Source organism: Pelodiscus sinensis, chromosome 5 (assembly GCF_049634645.1).
Source record: "Pelodiscus sinensis isolate JC-2024 chromosome 5, ASM4963464v1, whole genome shotgun sequence".
NCBI classification, from domain to species: Eukaryota; Metazoa; Chordata; order Testudines; family Trionychidae; genus Pelodiscus; species Pelodiscus sinensis.
Window position 1 is genome coordinate 42,500,483 of NC_134715.1, and position 18,839 is coordinate 42,519,321.

General features: G+C 46.0%; 1 protein-coding gene across 4 annotated transcripts in view; it reads left to right on the forward strand.

The window, feature by feature from the left end:
* Positions 1–18,839, forward strand: part of INPP4B (inositol polyphosphate-4-phosphatase type II B) — a 478,846-nt gene that overhangs the window by 282,332 nt on the left and 177,675 nt on the right. For all 4 annotated transcript variants that reach the window (XM_075929897.1, XM_075929896.1, XM_075929898.1 and 1 more), the window contains one exon: positions 908–987. In XM_075929897.1, coding sequence (XP_075786012.1) covers positions 908–987 — 80 coding nt within the window. The remainder of the gene's footprint in view (positions 1–907; positions 988–18,839) is intronic.

Here is an 18,839-nt window from a genome sequence, read left to right on the forward strand (position 1 = left end):
ACTTAATTAATATATCTGTACTCTATTCACATGAGTTGCTGCATATTTAAAAAAAATCATGGCAGAAGTTTTCAGGTTATTCATTCTTATTGGGATAAGAAGACTCATTTGTACAACTGATATGAAGATTTTGTGCTGAGAAATATGAGTGGTGAGAGAGAGTAAAAAGTTCTCTTGAGGAAAAAAGAAAAAATGTTTTGAGTTTGCTGTTTGCATAAACATCCTTGAGGATGCAGAAGGCTGACATTGGAAGAAAGACAACTTAAAGCATAGTAGGTCAACCAGAATTTAGAAAATGTAGCTGGATTTCCCTTTACTTGTACTAGAATAATGTTGGTCCACCCTAGGTTGGAAGTAGCTAAAAAACATTCTTATAAGCATGGCTCTTAACTTGGAAAATACAGCTTTTCTAATAATAACTTGTATTGAGCCCAATATAAAAATAACTCCAGGAAGCAAATATATTAATATCTCAAGTGCAAAGATGATAATGCCTAAGGGCCTGAGGAATTACTGTAGCAAGAAGAACATTTAAAATTTAACATTTGTTGTGATACACACTTGAATCGGGGGGGTGGGAGGGGGGTGGAAACCCTTCAAACCTAATGAATGAAACTTTTCCTGTGGGTGTTCATTTTACTGCCTGCTATTTGTCAGATTGTCAGTCTGATTGTTTTTAATGAGAAAGATGGGTTCCTGTCTGTGTAAACCATGCTTAACACAGTATTGAAAATGGTGTCAGATGTATGAAGGCATTCTACAGGATAATACATCATGCCAGTGGGTTCCCATTGAAAATTTCTCTTCCTTCTAAAGACAGTTTTGCAGACATGGGCTGAAAATGAAACGATTAAAACTTGAGAAATTAATGATGTCCTCCTTTCTCTCTTCTCCCTATGTTTTGTAGCGAAACTTTCTGGGCTCGACTACTTTTAAAGTAGGAGACTTGGTAAAGTCAAAGGAGCAACAGTTGACCCTTACCTTGAGGTAGGTCTTTTTGTCTATTGTAAACCATTTCAAGCTAATAACCAATGACATTTAATGATTGCTGCTTGGCTGTGTTTGAAGCTCAGGTATATTAGATGTCAGCCTCAAGTGCCTCTGTTTCTACTAAGCACAAAGCTAAAGAGAATTACCAATAATTCAGAGCATCCCATGTGTCAGGTTAGAAAAGGTTACTCACTCTTTGATATGATTCTCCCACAGAAAAATGGCAGAGCAGTTAAATTGGGGAGAATCCTTTCAAAGATTCCTACAATAGGGAATTGAAATCTTATTCTCATTTAATTAATACACTATAATGTTTTAGAATAGAAAAGTTAAGTGGCCAGGGTTTGAATATTAGTTACATTAAAAACTCTGGGCCTGATTTACTACTGCCGTTCCTTCTCTGATCACTTCCATGTGTGTAAAGTAGGTATGAAATGCTACCAAATCAGAATTGCAGTGAAGAACTCTTCACAAATGTATATGACTGCAAGGTACGAGACTATGGAGAATCAGACCCCATGTTTTAGATGTGGTGCTATATTACAGGAAGACAGGATGGAGTATGTGGGTTTATGTTTAAAACAATGAGCTGGGAATCAGAGGTAAATTTCCAGATCTGATACAGACTTGTATGATCTTAGGCAAATCCTTCAAGGCATAAATCAAATCCTTTTAAAGCCAATATAAAAATGTGTGTTGACTTCAAAGGCTATGGAACAGGCCATTAGAACTTGATTTTTCAGAGGTTTTGAAAACCCACAGCTAGCATTGATGTCATATGGGTTTTAGGTGCTCAGCATTTCTATATATCAAACTCCTTAACTCTTTGTGCCTGTCTTCCATCTGTACCACTGAAAATACTACTGCTACTTACCCAACATGGATGTTGGGAGAAAAAGTGCATGACTTTTTGTGTGAGTCCATCAGACAGTGTGGAAAAAGAGGACCATATATTTACCTACGTTTCTGGATAGATCCTTCACTGAGACATGAGCTGTATATTTGGAGTTAAGAACTATATGTATATTAGATCCTCTGACCCCTTCCTCTTCCTGTTCTCCTTAGAAGTGTTGCATATAGATGCAGCAGAAGGCTACCCAATGGCACATGGGTTGCACACACTGTCTTAGCATAGATAGCCCAAGTGCATTCATCAAATGGATTCATCAAAACAGCAGTGGTTTCATTGTGCCAAGGACCTTCAGCATGCTTTTTGGAGAGAATATAATTTTGGCTTTTATGTACCTGTGCTTCTGTTAAAAGTAACAGGAGTTGCATATATACATGAGAGCAGAGAGGAGGTGCATGCTGCTTTGTTAGAGATCTTGGTGTATTGACAAAGTGTATTGATTTTCATTCTTCATGTTGTATAATGGGTTCCCAGAAGGTACTTAGTCTGGGTTGGACCTTTGTAGGTTTGCTTTTTGCAAAGTTTTGTTTTTGTCTCAAACATTTTGGCTATGTCTAGATTGGCATGATTTTTCGGAAATGCTTTTAACGGAAAAGTTTTCCGTTAAAAGCATTTGCGAAAAAGAGCGTCTAGATTGGCACGAAAAGCACTTTTGCTTTTGCCGAAAAACGCTTTTCGGCAAAAAGTGCCTGTGGCCAATCTAGACACACTTTTCCACAAAAAAGCCCCGATCGCCATTTTCACGATCGGAGCTTTTTTGCGGAAAAGCGCACCTAGATTGGCCACGGATGCTTTTCCGTAAAAGTTTTGCACAAAAGGGGCTTTTGCCCGAACGGGAGCAGCATAGAATTTCCGCAAAAAGCACTGACTTCTTACAGTAGGAAGTCAGTGCTTTTGCGGAAATTCAAGTGGCCAGTGTAGACAGCTGGCAAGTTTTTCCGGAAAAGCGGCTGATTTTCCGGAAAAACTGGCCAGTCTAGACACAGCCTTTATGTACATCTAATATTAAAAGGCAGCAGTTGAAAATAATTCCAGTTGAACTCCAGAACATTAAATTGAATACATCAGTGGGCTGAAATGTAAAAGTAATTTTTTTTGGGGGGGGGGGGGGGGGGGGGGGACATGACTGTTGAACTGTTTCTGTAGGCCAGATGCACAGACTTGCTCTTCTCTCATTATGGCTGTGTCTAGACTGCAGGCATCTTTCGGAAGAAGCTTTTCCGGAAGAGATCTTCCGAAAACTTCCTCCGAAAGGGAGCATCTGCTCAGCAAAAGCACATTAAAAAAGCGATCTGCTTTTTCGAAAGATAGCATCCATTCAGTGTAGATGCTCTCTCGCATTTAAGTTGTGAGGACTATGGACGGAGTGGCCACCAGGAGGACACCTGTGCTCTTCCCTCTTCCCTGTCCCCCTACATCTTTTTCTGAAAGATTTACCAATGTCAGAAAATCCCCTCTGTTCTTTTTGATTTTCTTTCGAAAGAACACGATTGCAGTGTGGACATAAGTGAAGTGTTTTTGGAAAAGCTCTGCAGTGTAGACACATGTCACCAAGTAGTACAGAAGCAGAGAAAACTGCCCACACCTCTTCGATGGCAGTAAAATATATCCTCTTGGCATTCTCCCTGCAGCATCCCTGTTGTCAGGGATATGGGAGGGGTCTAAGTGCATTGCCAGGAATACTGTGCTTCATCTATTTGTTCCTGAGGTGCACCAGCTTGCAAAGGTCTTCCCAAGTAACTGTAAGTTAGGTTATAGCAGCCCTGAGGCTACCCTATCCTAAGACTCTAACAGAGCAAGGCAGAGATTCAGGGAGTTGAGACTGTCTGTCTGTAGTGCAAAGTAGATACAAGTCTTGTTCTTTAATCTGGTCTATATTTCCTTTTTACTGACACTTTAACATTTTCTTGCTCAGGAAGAACACAACCTAAACAATGTTATGATTGGTTTTGAAAAAGTAGCCTTGTGTCCCCAGTTGCTTGACAGGCAGAAGACATTTTTGGTGTGCCCAGGGTAGTGAAAGACACCTGGGTTGCGGGATGGCTGGGATATGGCCGTGACTAAGGAAATAAGCCAAGGAACTTTCTTCCTGAGATGTTGATAGGGCTTTTAGTCTGTCACTTCATTTTACGGTGGTGTTTTCGTTTTTTTGGGGGGGAGGTGGTGGGGTTTTTTTTTTTTTTTTTTTTGTATTTCAGCTCTTAATGTTTAAAAATGTATATTTTTAGACTGTCCACCAAATGAGCATTTAGGGCAATGTGTATATGTATAAATAATTATCAAACCCTGCCAGAAAAACAATTTGAGGGTTATAATTTTTTGTTTGTTTTTGGCCAAGTTCAAAACCTATGTCTTCTTAAGGAACTTTACCTTTAAAGATGTTGGATCAGAGTTTCCACTCTGAAAACTCCAAAGGGCTAAATTATGGCTCACCACCGTAGTGAAGTTCCCAATAGTAACAACTGGTGAATAAAATGATACATTTTCCAAATAGGAAAAAATAGTCATCTTAAGCAGGCTAAATATTTCTAAACTAGCCAATTAGCCCGTTATAAGACGGGATTTTCGGGTCTTCTCTCCTGAGTGTGCGCACTTTCTTTCTCCTCCTACTGCCTACCCGCACCCCAGCTATCCTCCGCCTCCTGTGTCTCTCTCTCTCTCTCTCTCTCCATCTTTCTTTCTCTCCTCCTCCTCCTCCTCCTGCCTCTCTGCCCTCCATCTCTCCCCACCCCCTTCCCCTTGCCTCCTGCCGTGGCGCTTGGCTGAGTGCTGCCTGCTCAGCTGGGCTGCCACGAGGGAGGGGGCAGGGGCGGTGATGTACACGGTCAGGGGACGGGGCCATGTACGTCACCGCCCTCCCTTCCCCTCCCACCGCAGGGGAGCTGAAATGGCCCCTTGCGCTGTTGGCTCCTCCGGCGGCCCGACTGAGGGGCGCAGCACTCAGCTGAGTGCCACAGTGGGAGGGGAAGGGGGGCGGTGATGTACAAAGTCCTGCCCCCTGGCCGTGTACATCACCGCCCTGCCCCCTTCCCATTCCTCTGTGGCGGCTCAGCTGAGTGTTGCGTGCTCAACTGGGCCGCTGCAGGGGAGGAGGGGCAGGTCGGTGATATACACGGCCAGGGGGTGGGGCTGTCGGTTACCACTCCCCCTTCCCCTCTCCCACAGTGGCCCAGCTGAGGGGCGCACCACTCAGTGCCACGGCGGGAAGAGGAAGGGGGGGCGGTGACGTGCACGGCCCTGGCCATGTATGTTAGCACTCCGCCCCCCCCCAACCCATCCAACAGGGGCTCAGCTGAGCAGCACAGCGCCAGCGCCACTCAGCTGGGCCGCAGTGGGGGAGCAAGTGGCAGCAAGCAGCCGTTTGGGGTCTGCGCTCACCATGCATGGGGAGCACGAACGCCAAACAGCCGCTTGCCGCCCGGGGCTAGGGTTGCCAGGTGTCCCGTTTTCTACTGGACCAGTGGTCCCCAACCTTTCAAGGTTGCCGGGCGCCAGGGGGCGTGGTCGTTCGCCCGCTGGGCGCCAGGGGGCGGGGACACTTGCGCCCCGGGGGCGGCCTCCCCCATAGCTGCATGCCTGGGGCCGGCGCTCCCCCCGCCCAGCGCCGCACGCCCGGGGCCAGGCCAGCCCTGAGCACCTGGTGGGCGCATGGAAATGCCCCCGCGGGCGCCGTGTTGGGGACCACGGTACTGGACTGTCCAGTATTTGCACCGTCTGTCTGGTAGAAAAATTTAGAAAATACCGGACATGTGCAATGTCTGGTATCTTGTGAATTTCTGGCTGGTTGCTGGAGGGAAGCCTGGCCTGGGTGGGGAGAGGAGGGGGACAGCGACTGGGAGGCAGCATGTGATTGGCTTTGGGAGCCCTGTGGTCGTTCGCAAACGCTGGGTGGGGCGGGGGCCGGAACTCCCAGCCACTCCCCCGCCCCGCCCGGCTTTTGCACGGGACCAGAGGCTCTCAGGGCCAATCGTGGCCCATCTCCCAGCTTGGGAGCCTCTGGCTGCAAGCAGAAGCTGGGTGGGGGGAGTGGCTCCTAACCTGGCCCATGCCAGGCTTCTGCTGGCAAGTAAATGGAGCGCCTCCTGGGGGTGCGTCCGGAAGGACTCCGGCTGCTGCCAGTGGCTGCACCCCCCCGACCCCTCTGGTCTGCTTCCGTCCCCCCCTCCTCCCGTCCAGCCCAGAGGCCCCTGATTCCCCCCAGCTCTGCTTCCTGCCCCCTCTTCCTGCTTGCTGGCCAGCCCCACAGTCCCCGGATACCCCCTCCCCGCCAGCGCTGCTTCCCACCCCCCTTCCTCCAGGCCCCCCCATCCTCCCCTCCAGCCCCACAGTCCCCTGATGGTCCCCCCCCCAGCTCTGCTTCCCACCCCCTTTCTGGCCAGCCCTGCCCCCTTCCCCTCCCTCTGTGGCACGCTCAGCTGGGAGCACTCAGCTGGGCCCTGGTGAGGGAGCAAGTGGCAGCCGTTTGGGATCCGCGCTCCCCACGCATGGGGAGTGCGGACCCCAAACAGCCGCTTGCCACCGCTTGCTCCCCTGCCGGGGCCCAGCCGAGCGGTGCAGCGCCTGGCTGAGCCGCCACGGAGTCAGGGGAAGGGGGGCGGGGCGCTGACGTATCCGGCCAGGGGGCATGGCTGTGTATGTCAGAGTTACAGATGCACAGACAATGGCCTACTATATATATGATTTCAACTTTGCAGTATATGTTCCCTAGAGATACAAATGCATCCATTGCCATGCTTTTGTCACCAAACCTAGTTAGGTGCACTGATGGCTGATTGAAGTAATTTAGACTGGCTTAGTTCAGGCCAGGTTTCCTGGCTACTCCCCATGCCAGCAGCCCAGCTGACCTATGTGCCAGCTCCCAGCCCTCCCCAGCCCAGCTGAGCCACATATTGGGCTTCACAGCTCCACCATATCATCCCCCCAGCAGCATGTCCGCTTCCTGGCTCCTCACCCCTCCACATCGCATTAGCTTCTGTGCTCCCTCGCCCTGCATTGGGCCAGCCTCCCGGCAGTACACCAATACTCTCTCATCCTGGAACATCCATGGTGCAAGAGGACCACAGAGATTGCCGGACCAGCGTGTCCCGGTTTAGAGGTGCAACCTGTGGTTTATTTGAGCTGTTGCTGCCCCTTGGCGATCAGTTTGAGTCTGTGTTCAACTAGACACATTTTCCCTAGTCTGACCTTATTTCCTAGATGCTTCTTGTCATGATATGCCACAGGAGGCAGATGGACAACTGTTAGGCTTTAAACACTGGGCATAATGCCAGGAAAGCTGAGGAAAAAGCCTGTTTTTTTTTTAAACTCAAAACTTTAGCCTTATATTGAAACAGTGATGGAAGTGAATAAATGTAAACTTTTAAAAAGTGACATTCGTTTACTCTAAATGTTAATTTTGTTGGTGGCATTTTGAAAACATACTGCTAATTGACATGGGGCTCTGGGTGTCACAAGATTCACAAAGACGACAGTGTTCATAGATGAAAATAATTAATACATTTGTCATAAGAAAATGTGCTCATGTCTTTCAAAATGTGCTCCTTTGGTGGGAAAAGAATTTGTGTTGAACTGTGTTAGTCTGCACTACTTGCTCTGAGACTGTATAACTTTCAATTGTTCCATTCTCCTTTTCAGGCACTCTCTCAACTTTCTTATTTATAATTTACAAGACTATGCAAATATGTACTCTGCTTCTCTTTTGCTTTGTGTTCATATAACATTTTTTTAATCTGTGAAGTTATGGCCATGGGAACCAATTATAATTTTTTAATCTTTATATTCAAAATATTCATTATCAGTAAGGTTGTAAGAAGCAAAGTGAATCCATGTTTTAATTCCTTTAAGCATCACTAAAATCTTAATATTCTTTTTTGATTGACATCTCATATGTATGTAAAACCATCATACTGTAAAAACAGAAGAGTAACTAGTTTTAAAAACTTATTTGACTTTTTTCAGATAATACCCAAAGATCTCATGGGAAGTACCCAATAGTTACATAGGCAACACCATATTTGCTACCAATGATAGATATATTCCTTCAGATTAAAAAGGGACACTGTGATTAACTCAGAGTACAAATCAAAGCAGCATGTATGGGGAAATGCACATTGTTCAGGCTGTCTGAACATATTCACTGCTGGGGGTGGAAGCCCATTTTTCCCGTTCTACTGTAGTTGTATGTTAATGTGATCCCAAAAGACTTCCCACATCTGTTGGCCTATGTAGCACTCCATTGTGCCCTAAGATATAGTCTTCAGGACCAACATATAATTAATTAAAATTAAATTCCAAAAGTTATGGGGCAAATTCACTGCTGTGATGGAACAAAAGAGCAGAAACTCCCTGGCAGGCATAGTGTCAGTATAACTGGTTCCTACGCTACAACCTCTTGCAACAGTGGCACATTGACTACATTTAGACTGGCATGATTTTCCGCAAATGCTTTTAACAGAAAAGTTTTCCGTTAAAAGCATTTGCGGAAAAGGGCGTCTAGATTGGCACGGATGCTTTTCCGCAAAAGCACTTTTTGCGGAAAAGCGTCTGTGCCAATCTAGACGTACTTTTGCGCAAAAAAGCCCCAATCGCGAAAATGGCAATTGGGGCTTTTTTGCGCAAAATAAATCTGAGCTGTCTGCGCTGGCCCTTTTGCGCAAAAGGACTTTTGCCCGAACGGGAGCAGCATAGTATTTCCGCAAGAACACTGACAATCTACCTTAAATCGCCAATCTCATGTAAGAAGTGCCCTACGGGAGGCTGCACATGCGTGGTGCCGCTTCTATGCATGCGCAGCCTACTGTCCCCTCAGTTCCTTCTGTAGCGCAGCTGGCGTTGGCCAGAAATGCAGTTGCTCTCCAGTTTTTCAGACTTTATTTTGTTCATGTTGTTAGTAGTGTTAGGTACGGTGTTCATAGGTGGTGGTGGTGGTGGTGGTGGTTTCTAGTTAGTTAGTTGTTATATATAAATAAATAAAGAGTCGGCTTTGGCACAGACAAAAGCAAAGGCCAAATCAGCCTCGGCTGAGGCACCGTCAGCACCGAAGAAGTCTCAGCCTCACTCGGCACCATCAGCACCAATGCCACCTCCGGGACCAAAGAGGCATAAACACGTGGTATGGGCAGCCTCCCACCCAGCACCACCAGCACTGCAGATTGCAGTGGTAACACCCTCCGTGCTGCTGATGGCACGGGCAACCTCTGCACCCCTCCCTTTCACTACTGCGGAGGAGCTCAAGGTAACTTCAGTACCCACAACCCAGTTATTCATTGCCGATGGCACGCCCACATCTGGCAGGCTTGTAGGAATGGAAGGTGCAGCTTCAGCACCGCTGCGTTCAAGTAGTGAGGATGACAAGCTCTTGGTCGGTACCCGCACACCAAGGCACTCCTCCACAAAGCACTGACAACAGCGAGAACAGTCAGCGCTGCAAGGGCAACCACTTCAATGGCTGCCCCCTCCTGTGCCTTTCCCAGCCAACTGGCAATAGTGGGATACCTGGGCATCATATCAAGCCCAGCAACCACAGCTGGTACAGCCTCAGCCAACTCCATTGGCATTATCGAGCCATCTCCCTGCCATCCCTGACAGGTCAGTCAACCAGGAGGAAGATAAGCCAGCCTCAAGTAATCAGGACTTCCGTGTCTTCTCACCCTGCAACTCACGTCATACCATCCTCCCCTGATGACACTTTAATGCCCCCTCCTCCTACAGCAGGAGATGACTTTCACTAATGGCAGGAGCTATCCAAGAGGGTGTCGGATGCTTTTGAGGTCTCCCTGGTTAGCCACCCCAAAATGCACTAAAGCTGACCAGCATACTACATGCCTCCCTGTCTGCTAAGCTGGCCCTACCAATGGACCTGGCATTGATGGATCCTGCCAAGGTGATCTGGCAGATGCCAGCCACAATCCCACTGGTCTGCAAAAGAGATGACCATAAATAAATACTATGTTGCACTGCAGGGTGCTGATTTCCTGATTTCCCACCTATTCACTAATTCTCTAGTGATGGATGCGGTCAAACAGAGGGGAAAACAGAGCACAGCTAAAACCACACTGTATAGTCAGGAGTGGAAAACCTCATGGATGGAAAGGCATATTCCTCCGCATCATTACAGCTGCATATATTCAACTACGTGGGCAATGCTCACAAAATATGCACATCATATCTTCGAGCAACTTTCATATTTTGACAGCCTTCCTAATGACAAAAAGGGAAAGTTCAAGGCCGGTATCAGTGAGGGCACCCTGGTCTCACATATGGCTCTGCAAGCGGCCTTAGATGTATCCAACACAACATCCTGGTCAATAGCGATGGCTGTTGTGATAAGAAGGTCGTCATGGCTACACTTCTCCAGTTTCCCCCGCGAGGTACAGGCCACAGTTGAGGACCTTCCTTCCCAGGCTCCAAACGCTTCACAGACACCACTGACATATCACTCCATTCCATCAAGGATTCACTGACTACATTAAAGATGCTTGGCATCCACATCCCTGCAACAAAACACACACAGGGCAGATACTTTACACAATGCTACAAGCTTTGGTATTTCACTCAAGGCCAGAGGCATTTCAATAATAGGAGAAGGCAATGGCAAACTATACAGAGGCGGACTCCTGACCAGTCCTCTAACGCCCAGCCCTTAACCTCAAGGCAAATGTTTTGAAGATCAGGTTGAGAGTCGATTAACACCTGCTTGTTTAAGGCAACCTCAGCCCCACTGTCTATTCCACCAGTGCCTCTTACCTTTCTACCATCAATGGGCTTCCATCATGACTGACAAGTGGATACTAGACATTGTAAAGGGCGGATATTCTATCCCTTATTCTTCTGTCCCAGTTTCCCACCCACCTTTCTCATCCCTCTTCAGGACCCATCTCACCAGAGCATCCTACTTCAAGAAATCAAACATTTGCTCCACCTAGGAGCCATAGAACCCATACCCCATCACTACGGGGTAAACTATTTTATTCCCATTACTTCCTCATAACAAAAGTCATGGGGATGGAGACCAATTCTCCATCTCAGAAGGCTCAACAGTCGCATGTGACCCCAGCAGAAGGTCACTGTGACAGGACTGGCTAGCCCCGCACTGAACAGGGGGGCAGAGAGCCTGCCTATTGGGTGGAATACACCCCTCCCCCGCAGCCCTGCTGAGCATGCTCACGGTGCAGCCCCGGTATAAAAGGCTGCTGGGCTGCTCAGTTGGGGCTGGCCATGGGAGAGGAAGGAGCTCCTCTCCAGGCACCGGAGCCACAGCTGCAGCAGCTGGTCCAAGAGGTGCTGGACCAGTTACCCCTGCCGCTGTTGTTGCCGGGATGAGCCAGACCGCAACACCGGCCGTGCTGTGCAGCCTCCCTAGAAGCTGTCACTGCCCCGGCCGCAGCTGTCTTCCAAGCCACGCCTGCCAACATTGCTGCAGTTGCTGGACCCGCACCTACATATGGGACCGCTGTCGGACTGGGTGAGGGAGTAGGAAGCAACCCAGGGCAGGGGCCAGAAAAGGGCCCAGCGGGCTCAGCGAGTTTTGGGGAGGATGACCCGCTGAGCCAGTGGTGGGAACCACCTGCCCCTGATAGGGACCTGGGTTGGGCCCAGTGGAGAGGGAGGGCCCGGGCCCCCCTACCCTTTCCTCCCAGTTCCCGGACGATGAGGGGATCCATTTAAAGAACTAGGCCTCCAGGCCTGCATTTAAAAGACTGGGCCTCCGGGCCTATATTTGAAAGGGCTGGGCCTGCATTTAAAGGGACCAGACCTTAGGGAGAAGATGGCGGGGCTGGTGAGCCCGCCACAGTCGCCCTATCTACCATAATCCCAGCCTTAAACAAGCGGGACTGGTTATTAACACTCAACCTCCAGGATGTGTATTTTCATGTATCCATCCAGCACATGGGTAATACCCAAGATTTGCATTGGGCGATGCCCATTTCCAATACACAGTACTGCTGTTTGGACTCTCCACAGCCCCGAGGGTCTTCTCAAAGGTGGTCAGAGCGCATCTCCACAAATGGGGGGTGTCTAAATTCCTCTACCTCAATGATTGCTTGATAAAAGCAACCATGAGTCAGGACCCCCACAATGTGGTCTCCCTAACCAAGGATCTATTCCAGATTCTCAGGCTGCAGATAAATTTATCCACATGCAAATTACAACCATCCCAGACAATGGAGTTTATTGGGGCTCACTTTGACTTGTGTTCAGGCTATAGGCTCCCTCCATGGCTGAGATTCCAGTCCACCTAATTGCACTGCTCCAAAGCAGCCCACAAGTTCCAGCCAGCTCCTGTCTTCAGTTGCTAGGTCTAATGGCAGCGGCCACATCAGTAGTACTCTATGCCAGGCTATACATGAGGCCCATGTAGCAGTGGCTAAGGTTTGTATACAGATCTTGTTACAACAGTATCAACAAGCTAGTCTCAATCCAAAACAAAATCAAACTATCGCTGGACTGGTGGGCAAACCCCAAAAACATGTTTATTGGGGTACTTTTCCACAGACATCCTCAGGCAGTGACCATCATGATGGATGCTTCTCTCCTTGAATGGGGGAGCGGGGGGAGTGCATTCAGGACCTCTCTCAATGCAGGGTCATTGGTCCCCATAAGAGTCCACCCTGCACATAAACATACTAGAACTCATGGTGGTACTTTATGCGTGCCAACATTTTTTCATCTCCTATGCAACAACACAGTGCAGATTTTTGTAGACAACCAGGCCACAATATGGTCAACATGCAGAGTGGTATCAGGTCTCACCGCCTATGCAGGGAGACTGTCTGCCTGTGAACATTGCACACTGTGTTTTTTGCATACATGCCTCTTATCTTCCAGGCAAGGGCAATCTTTCAGCAGAAAGTTCAGCTCCAATCATGAATGGGAAATGGACTCCAGAATTCTACAACAGATTTTCAATCAATGAGGGTTCCCAACAGTAGACTTATTTGCAACCAGTGCCAACAAGAAGTGTCCACAGTACTGTTCCCATTTGAGCATTGGCTTGCACTCTGTGGGGACACATTCACAGTACTTTGGAGTGCATCTCTCCTACATACATTTCCTCCAATCCCGCTCCTTTACCAGGTAGTCAACAAAAACAGTGTGCGCATCTACAATACTACTTTTGGAATACTTGCCAACAGTATGACAACATATTATATAAATCAGTAGGTAGCACCCATTCCTGTTCCCTGTGCATCAAAGCATTGTGTCTATGGAACCGATGCATCCACCACAAAGTCACTCTAGTCGCATCCTACCTACCTGGTATCAACAATGCCACAGTAGATGTGTTGAACAGATAGTTTGCACCAGATCATGAGTGGGAATTGTATCATCAGGTACTCCAACCTATCTCCCGTCAGTTAGGCTCTCCTCTGATAGACCTCTTTGCCTCCTACAAGAATGTCAAGTGTCCACAGTACTGCTCCAAGCCAGAAGATGGTCCCAGATCATTAAGGGGATGCCCCTCTACATTGTGTTCCCACCGACTCCTCTTATTCCAAGAGTCCTCAAGAAGATCAACAGAGATGGGGCAATAATGATACTGATGGTCCCCTCCTGGGCATGGCAAATGTGTTTTCCTTATCTCTCAACGATGTCTCCCCAGCCACCCTATCACTTTCCCAAACTCCATGACCTAGTGACACAGAACGCTGCTACAACTTCAGCCCCATGTTCTGCATCTGACAGCCTGGCTCCTTGTTGGGTCCACAAATCTGAAAGGCTCTGCTTGAATCACATGAAAAGTGTTTATGCATAGCAGGAACTGCACCACACATTCCACTTACCTTAAAAAGTGGCATAGATTTTCATCCTAGTGCAATAACAAACATCTTCACTTGTACTCAATATCTTTACATGAAATCTTAGAATATAACCTTCTCTTAAAACAATCTGGCTTAGCCTTTCCCTCCCTTAAAATCCACCTGGCAACAATTGCCATGTTCCCCGACTTGATACACAGCTTTTCAGTATTTGCGCACTCTATCACAAAGAGGCTCATGAAGGACTTTTGCAACCTTAATCCATCACACAGGACACCACCACCAGTGTGGATGCTAGACACTCTTACCCAACCTCCATTAAAACCACTGGCTACATGTCCACTTTGAGGACCACCAAGGTGGTCTTTCTGCTCACCATAACATCCATCTGCAGAGTCAGTGAGCTTGTGGCTCTCATGGCAGTACCACCAGTTTTAATAAGGACCATGTAATATTGCGACCTCCCCCGAAGGTGTGCTCTGACTTCCATGTTGATGAACCAGTCATTCTTCCATCCTTTTACCCTTTTACACACATCCCAATAATATCCTATTCTTTTTACCCTAGATATGCACAGAGCACTCACTTTTTACATAGGCAGAACCCAGTCTTTTCACACGTCACAACTATTATTAGTTTCCCTAGTAGAGCACTCCATGGGTGAACCAATTTCATTCCAGTGCATTTCTAGACTGATAATGTCTTGCATTACCCAATGCCATCTGAAACTAGCCACTTCTGGGAGCACACAGGGCTCATTCTACAAGAGCCATAGCAACATCCACAGCTTTCCTGAGAGGAGTTCCCCTCCGGGACATTTTCAATGCAGCCACATGGTCCTCAAACCATAACTTTATGAAACATTATGCTGTCTCTCCAAACACCTAACTAATGATACATCAGTAGCCTCAGCAGTGCTATCAACAGCTTTTAAACTGTTTCCAAGACCCGCCTACCTTGTGTTCCCGAGTACTGTTAGAAAGTCACCAATAGTAGAGCACCCACAGGGACATCACTTGAAGAAGAAAAGGAAGTTACTTTCCTTGTGCAGTAACAATGGTTCTTGAGGAACTGGCAGGAGCTGAACCGCACATGTGAAGGGAAAGGCATGAATGGCATGAGGTGTCTGATGCACATGCATGGTACGGCTGACTACTGCTAGGGAAAACTCTGATCCGTGGCACTGGGACAACCCGATACCAACAGTAACAGTGGAGCACCCACAGGGACATGCAGCATATCTCACAAGGTGAATAACTTCCTCTTCTGCAACCACACCCAAAGCTTTTGCCAAGGGTTCAACATCTTTTCACTGCAATGAACCTAATTGCTACCAGTCTTTTTCCCCAAAGCCTCACGCCAACTCTAAAGAGGCTATGTGGCACATGCTCAGTGTATGCAGAGCCGTTTCCTTTGATTTGGACAGGATAAGAAGAATCCGTGAAACACCTAGACTGTTTGTATCCACAGCATAGAGATCCCTGGGAATGGCAACTTCAACCCAAAAGCTAGATGGAGTGTGGACAGCAGCTGGTTGGCCTACTCCATCTTCAACCAAGACCTTGTATTGCGAATACGTGTATACTCCACAAGTGCCATGGTGGCTTCTACAGCCTACCTCAATAACATACTTCTTGTGGACATTTGCTGATCCATGATGTGGTCTTCCACCCACACATTTGCTAGACATTATACCCTTGATAATTCCCTATCCCAGAGTTTTAGATTTGGGCACTCCGTTCTGACCATGGATCAAAGCACCCACCTCTGATCACAGATTCTGCTATATAGTCCTCTAAGGTGCAGCAGCCACAGGAACAGTCCTTGAAGAACGAGAGGGTTACTCACCTTATGCAGTAACGGAGGTTCTTTGAGATGATTGTTCATGTGAGTGCTCCATCACCTGCCCTTCTTCCCCTCTGCTTCGGATATTATTAATGGCTTCTGCAGCAGAGAAGGAAAGGAGGGGACGGTTGAGTAGGTGAGTAGCCCTCTCTTAAAAGGGCCCGAGGATCTCAGGATGGATACTCAGTACTTCATAAAAATCACACCTCCATAAGGTGTCTCAAACTGGACATCCTAAAACTGAGGCAATCCAAATCACTAATCACTTCTGAATATCCTTGGCTACTTATCATTCTGTTTTGGTGGTTGCCTGTGAAATTATTTTTATTTTTACAAGGGGGTTATGGAGATTCTGTATAGGAACTGTTTCAATTTGAATAAATGTATAGAAGTGCAGATGCTTAGCAAAACATGTCCTCACTTCTTACACAGCCCAGGTTCCAAATATTACTCAGATGTCTATCAATTCTTGTGAGATCACCACCACATCTTGGCTATGCCAAAATCCCAAGACTTTGTGTAGACCGGAACTTAGTTGTGTGATGTTAACATGAATAACGCCTGATGTACACAAGACCTTCAATGAATTCTGAGCTGGTTTCTCTTTTCTTAATGCCACTAGACTTTTACAAGTACTAGATAGCAAACACTGACATTATGTCTTTAAATCCTTGTCCTACCGGGCACAAGAGAATAAGGCTTTGTTTACACTGCCAAATGAGTGAAATCTTTTGTTGTTCACAGATATTTAATCCTCTCTACCCCCTCCAAAAGACAAAAGCTTCACTGTGCCAAGTGGCAGTATAAAAGGGTCGTTGGTGGCAGGAGTATTCTCCTGTTGACAACAGGACCCCTGCTCAAAGAGGAAGGAAATATTTTGTTGGCAAATATGCTGACAAACAGCATTTACACTGCCCAATTTTTAGCAACACAGCCGTGCCACTGAAATCTCAGTAGTATAGATGGAGCTAGGGATGTTAAATGTTGATTGATTAACTAATAGAAGTTGATGGAATTAGTTGACTATTCGATTGGTTGATAAGAACTAGTGCATTCCGCCTTTGAAATGTACAAGAGCCCCTCATGGGCTTCAAAGATTGAAACACTGCACGGAGCCTGGGGTCAGCGGCACACAAACTGGTTCAGGTTCATTGATTTTTCTTTAATTTTTTTCTCTTGTTTTGTTTGCTCTTTTTTCACCTCTGTATACACATTATAAATTGATCTATATTACAAACACCAATATTGAGTCATTAGTTTTAATAGCACAGCTATGTGATTGGAACGTTGGATACTAAGTTTTGAAATTACAATATTTTATAGTACTCTTAAACTCCTTCTTTATGGACAATGCGTCCTGTAGGTAAAGTGCACAGTGTAAAGATTGTTGGCTGCTTAAGGCCTCTGGAAATAAGGATGTCTCTGGTAAGGTCTCCTTAGTTAACTGTCTGACGGTGAGAGAGTTTCTACTGAAGGTACTTCAGCTAAGGACTCAGTGATAAGAATGGATTAGTTAAGACATGTTGAGTTAAAGATGCCTTAGTCAACATCACCCTGTTCTGATGGATGTCTTAATTAGTACCTCCCAAGTTAAAGACTTCTCTTGAGAAGCAAGTAGCTGTATTATGTCTTACTAAAATAAGGGCCTTCAGAGTTTAAGGAGGTACTACTAAAGCAGCTTAGCAGTGTTGAGATGGCATAGTAGGTGGAAAGCTGTGCTATTATCTTAAATTAACTAGTAAATTAAATGCAAAACCAAATGTTAATAAAAATTTAAATTTCCAAATCACCATACAAGTCAAGAAAAAAAATGTTCAGATTTCGGCAGGGATTTTCTCATCTATATGACATATTACTATGTCTGGTGCTTGTCTTCCCTATTCAATATACACCATAGCATGGTGTTGACTAAATTTTCAAATGTGTATTCATAAAATATACAGGTTAATAGTAAGTAAACCATTAACTTTTAAATGTCTTAACTTTTGAGTGATTTATTCTTCAGGGATTTTCCTTAGTTTTCATTTGTTTTTGCTATCTTTTATAATCACCATTCTCAAAGTCAACTATCTTCTCAATTAAGGCATCATTAACTCTTCTCTTGCTTCTCCACACTTACAACTTGAGACCATACATTATTGTTTCTTCCCCCCACAACATCTTTTCATCTTTTCTCATCTCCAGAGTCACTAATGTATCTATCATTCCACTTGTCCATCCAAAACACAGACACTAAACTTATATTTCTTGCCTTTTAATCACAATACTTCATCCTCTGCCTTTGCATTCCTCTACAAGTACCCCATGCTCCCCAACATAGAGCTTAAATTTCTTGTTACCTATGTTGAAGGCACTTGTTTATTTCAGTGTTTCATTTCTCTCTCTCCAAGTAAGATTTTATTCTCATATGAGTTCTAAATGCATAGCACGTCTGTCAGAAAACCCTCACATACTAATGGTACTTACAATTCATAGTGTCTGACACAGCTAATGATGGTTTCTCCCTGGACATTTATAGAACTTTGATTTGTGTGCCTGTAGCATTCGACAACAAGATTTGTTTTCATATTCTGATTTAACATTTCTATTTGCTATTAGGAGACGAAATTGGTGGGGGATTGGCCACAGTATGAAGATCTCAGTGTTTTCGTTTTATTCTATTGTACATTTCTTTTGAAGCTTTACTTAGCTCTGATGTATTTCAGCTTGTAATACTAAAAATTTTACCAGGATATAAGTGACATTCAAAAATACTAATTTTACAGGAGTCAAACCTGTCCCTACTCTGGCACTTTGAGTGTAGGAGGTGGGGGGTTCACAAGAGACCTTAAAAATACCTTGCCTCTAGAGCAGGGGTGGGCAATAATTTTTGATGGGGGCACTCCAAGAATTTAGTAAGTGGTCAAGACTGAGGGGGGATATGATAGAGGTCTATAAAATCATGAGTGGTGTGGAGAGGGCCGATAAAGAAAAGTTATTTATTAGTTCCCTAAATAGAAGAACTAGAGGACACCAAATGAAATTAATGGGTAGCAGGTTTAAAACTAATAAAAGAAAGTTCTTCTTCATACAGCGTGTAGTCATCCTGTGGAACTCCTTGCCAGAGGAGGCTGTGAAGGCTAGGACTATAATAGAGTTTAAAGAGTAGCTAGATAATTTCATGGAGGTTAGGCCCATAAAAGGCTATTAGCCAGGGGATAAAATGATGTCCTTGGCCTCTGTTTGTCAGAGGCTGGAGAGAGATCGCTTGATCATTGTATTCGGTCCACCCTCTCTGGGGCACCTGGTGCTGGCCACTGTCGGCAGACAAGATACTGGGCTAGAAGGACCTTTGG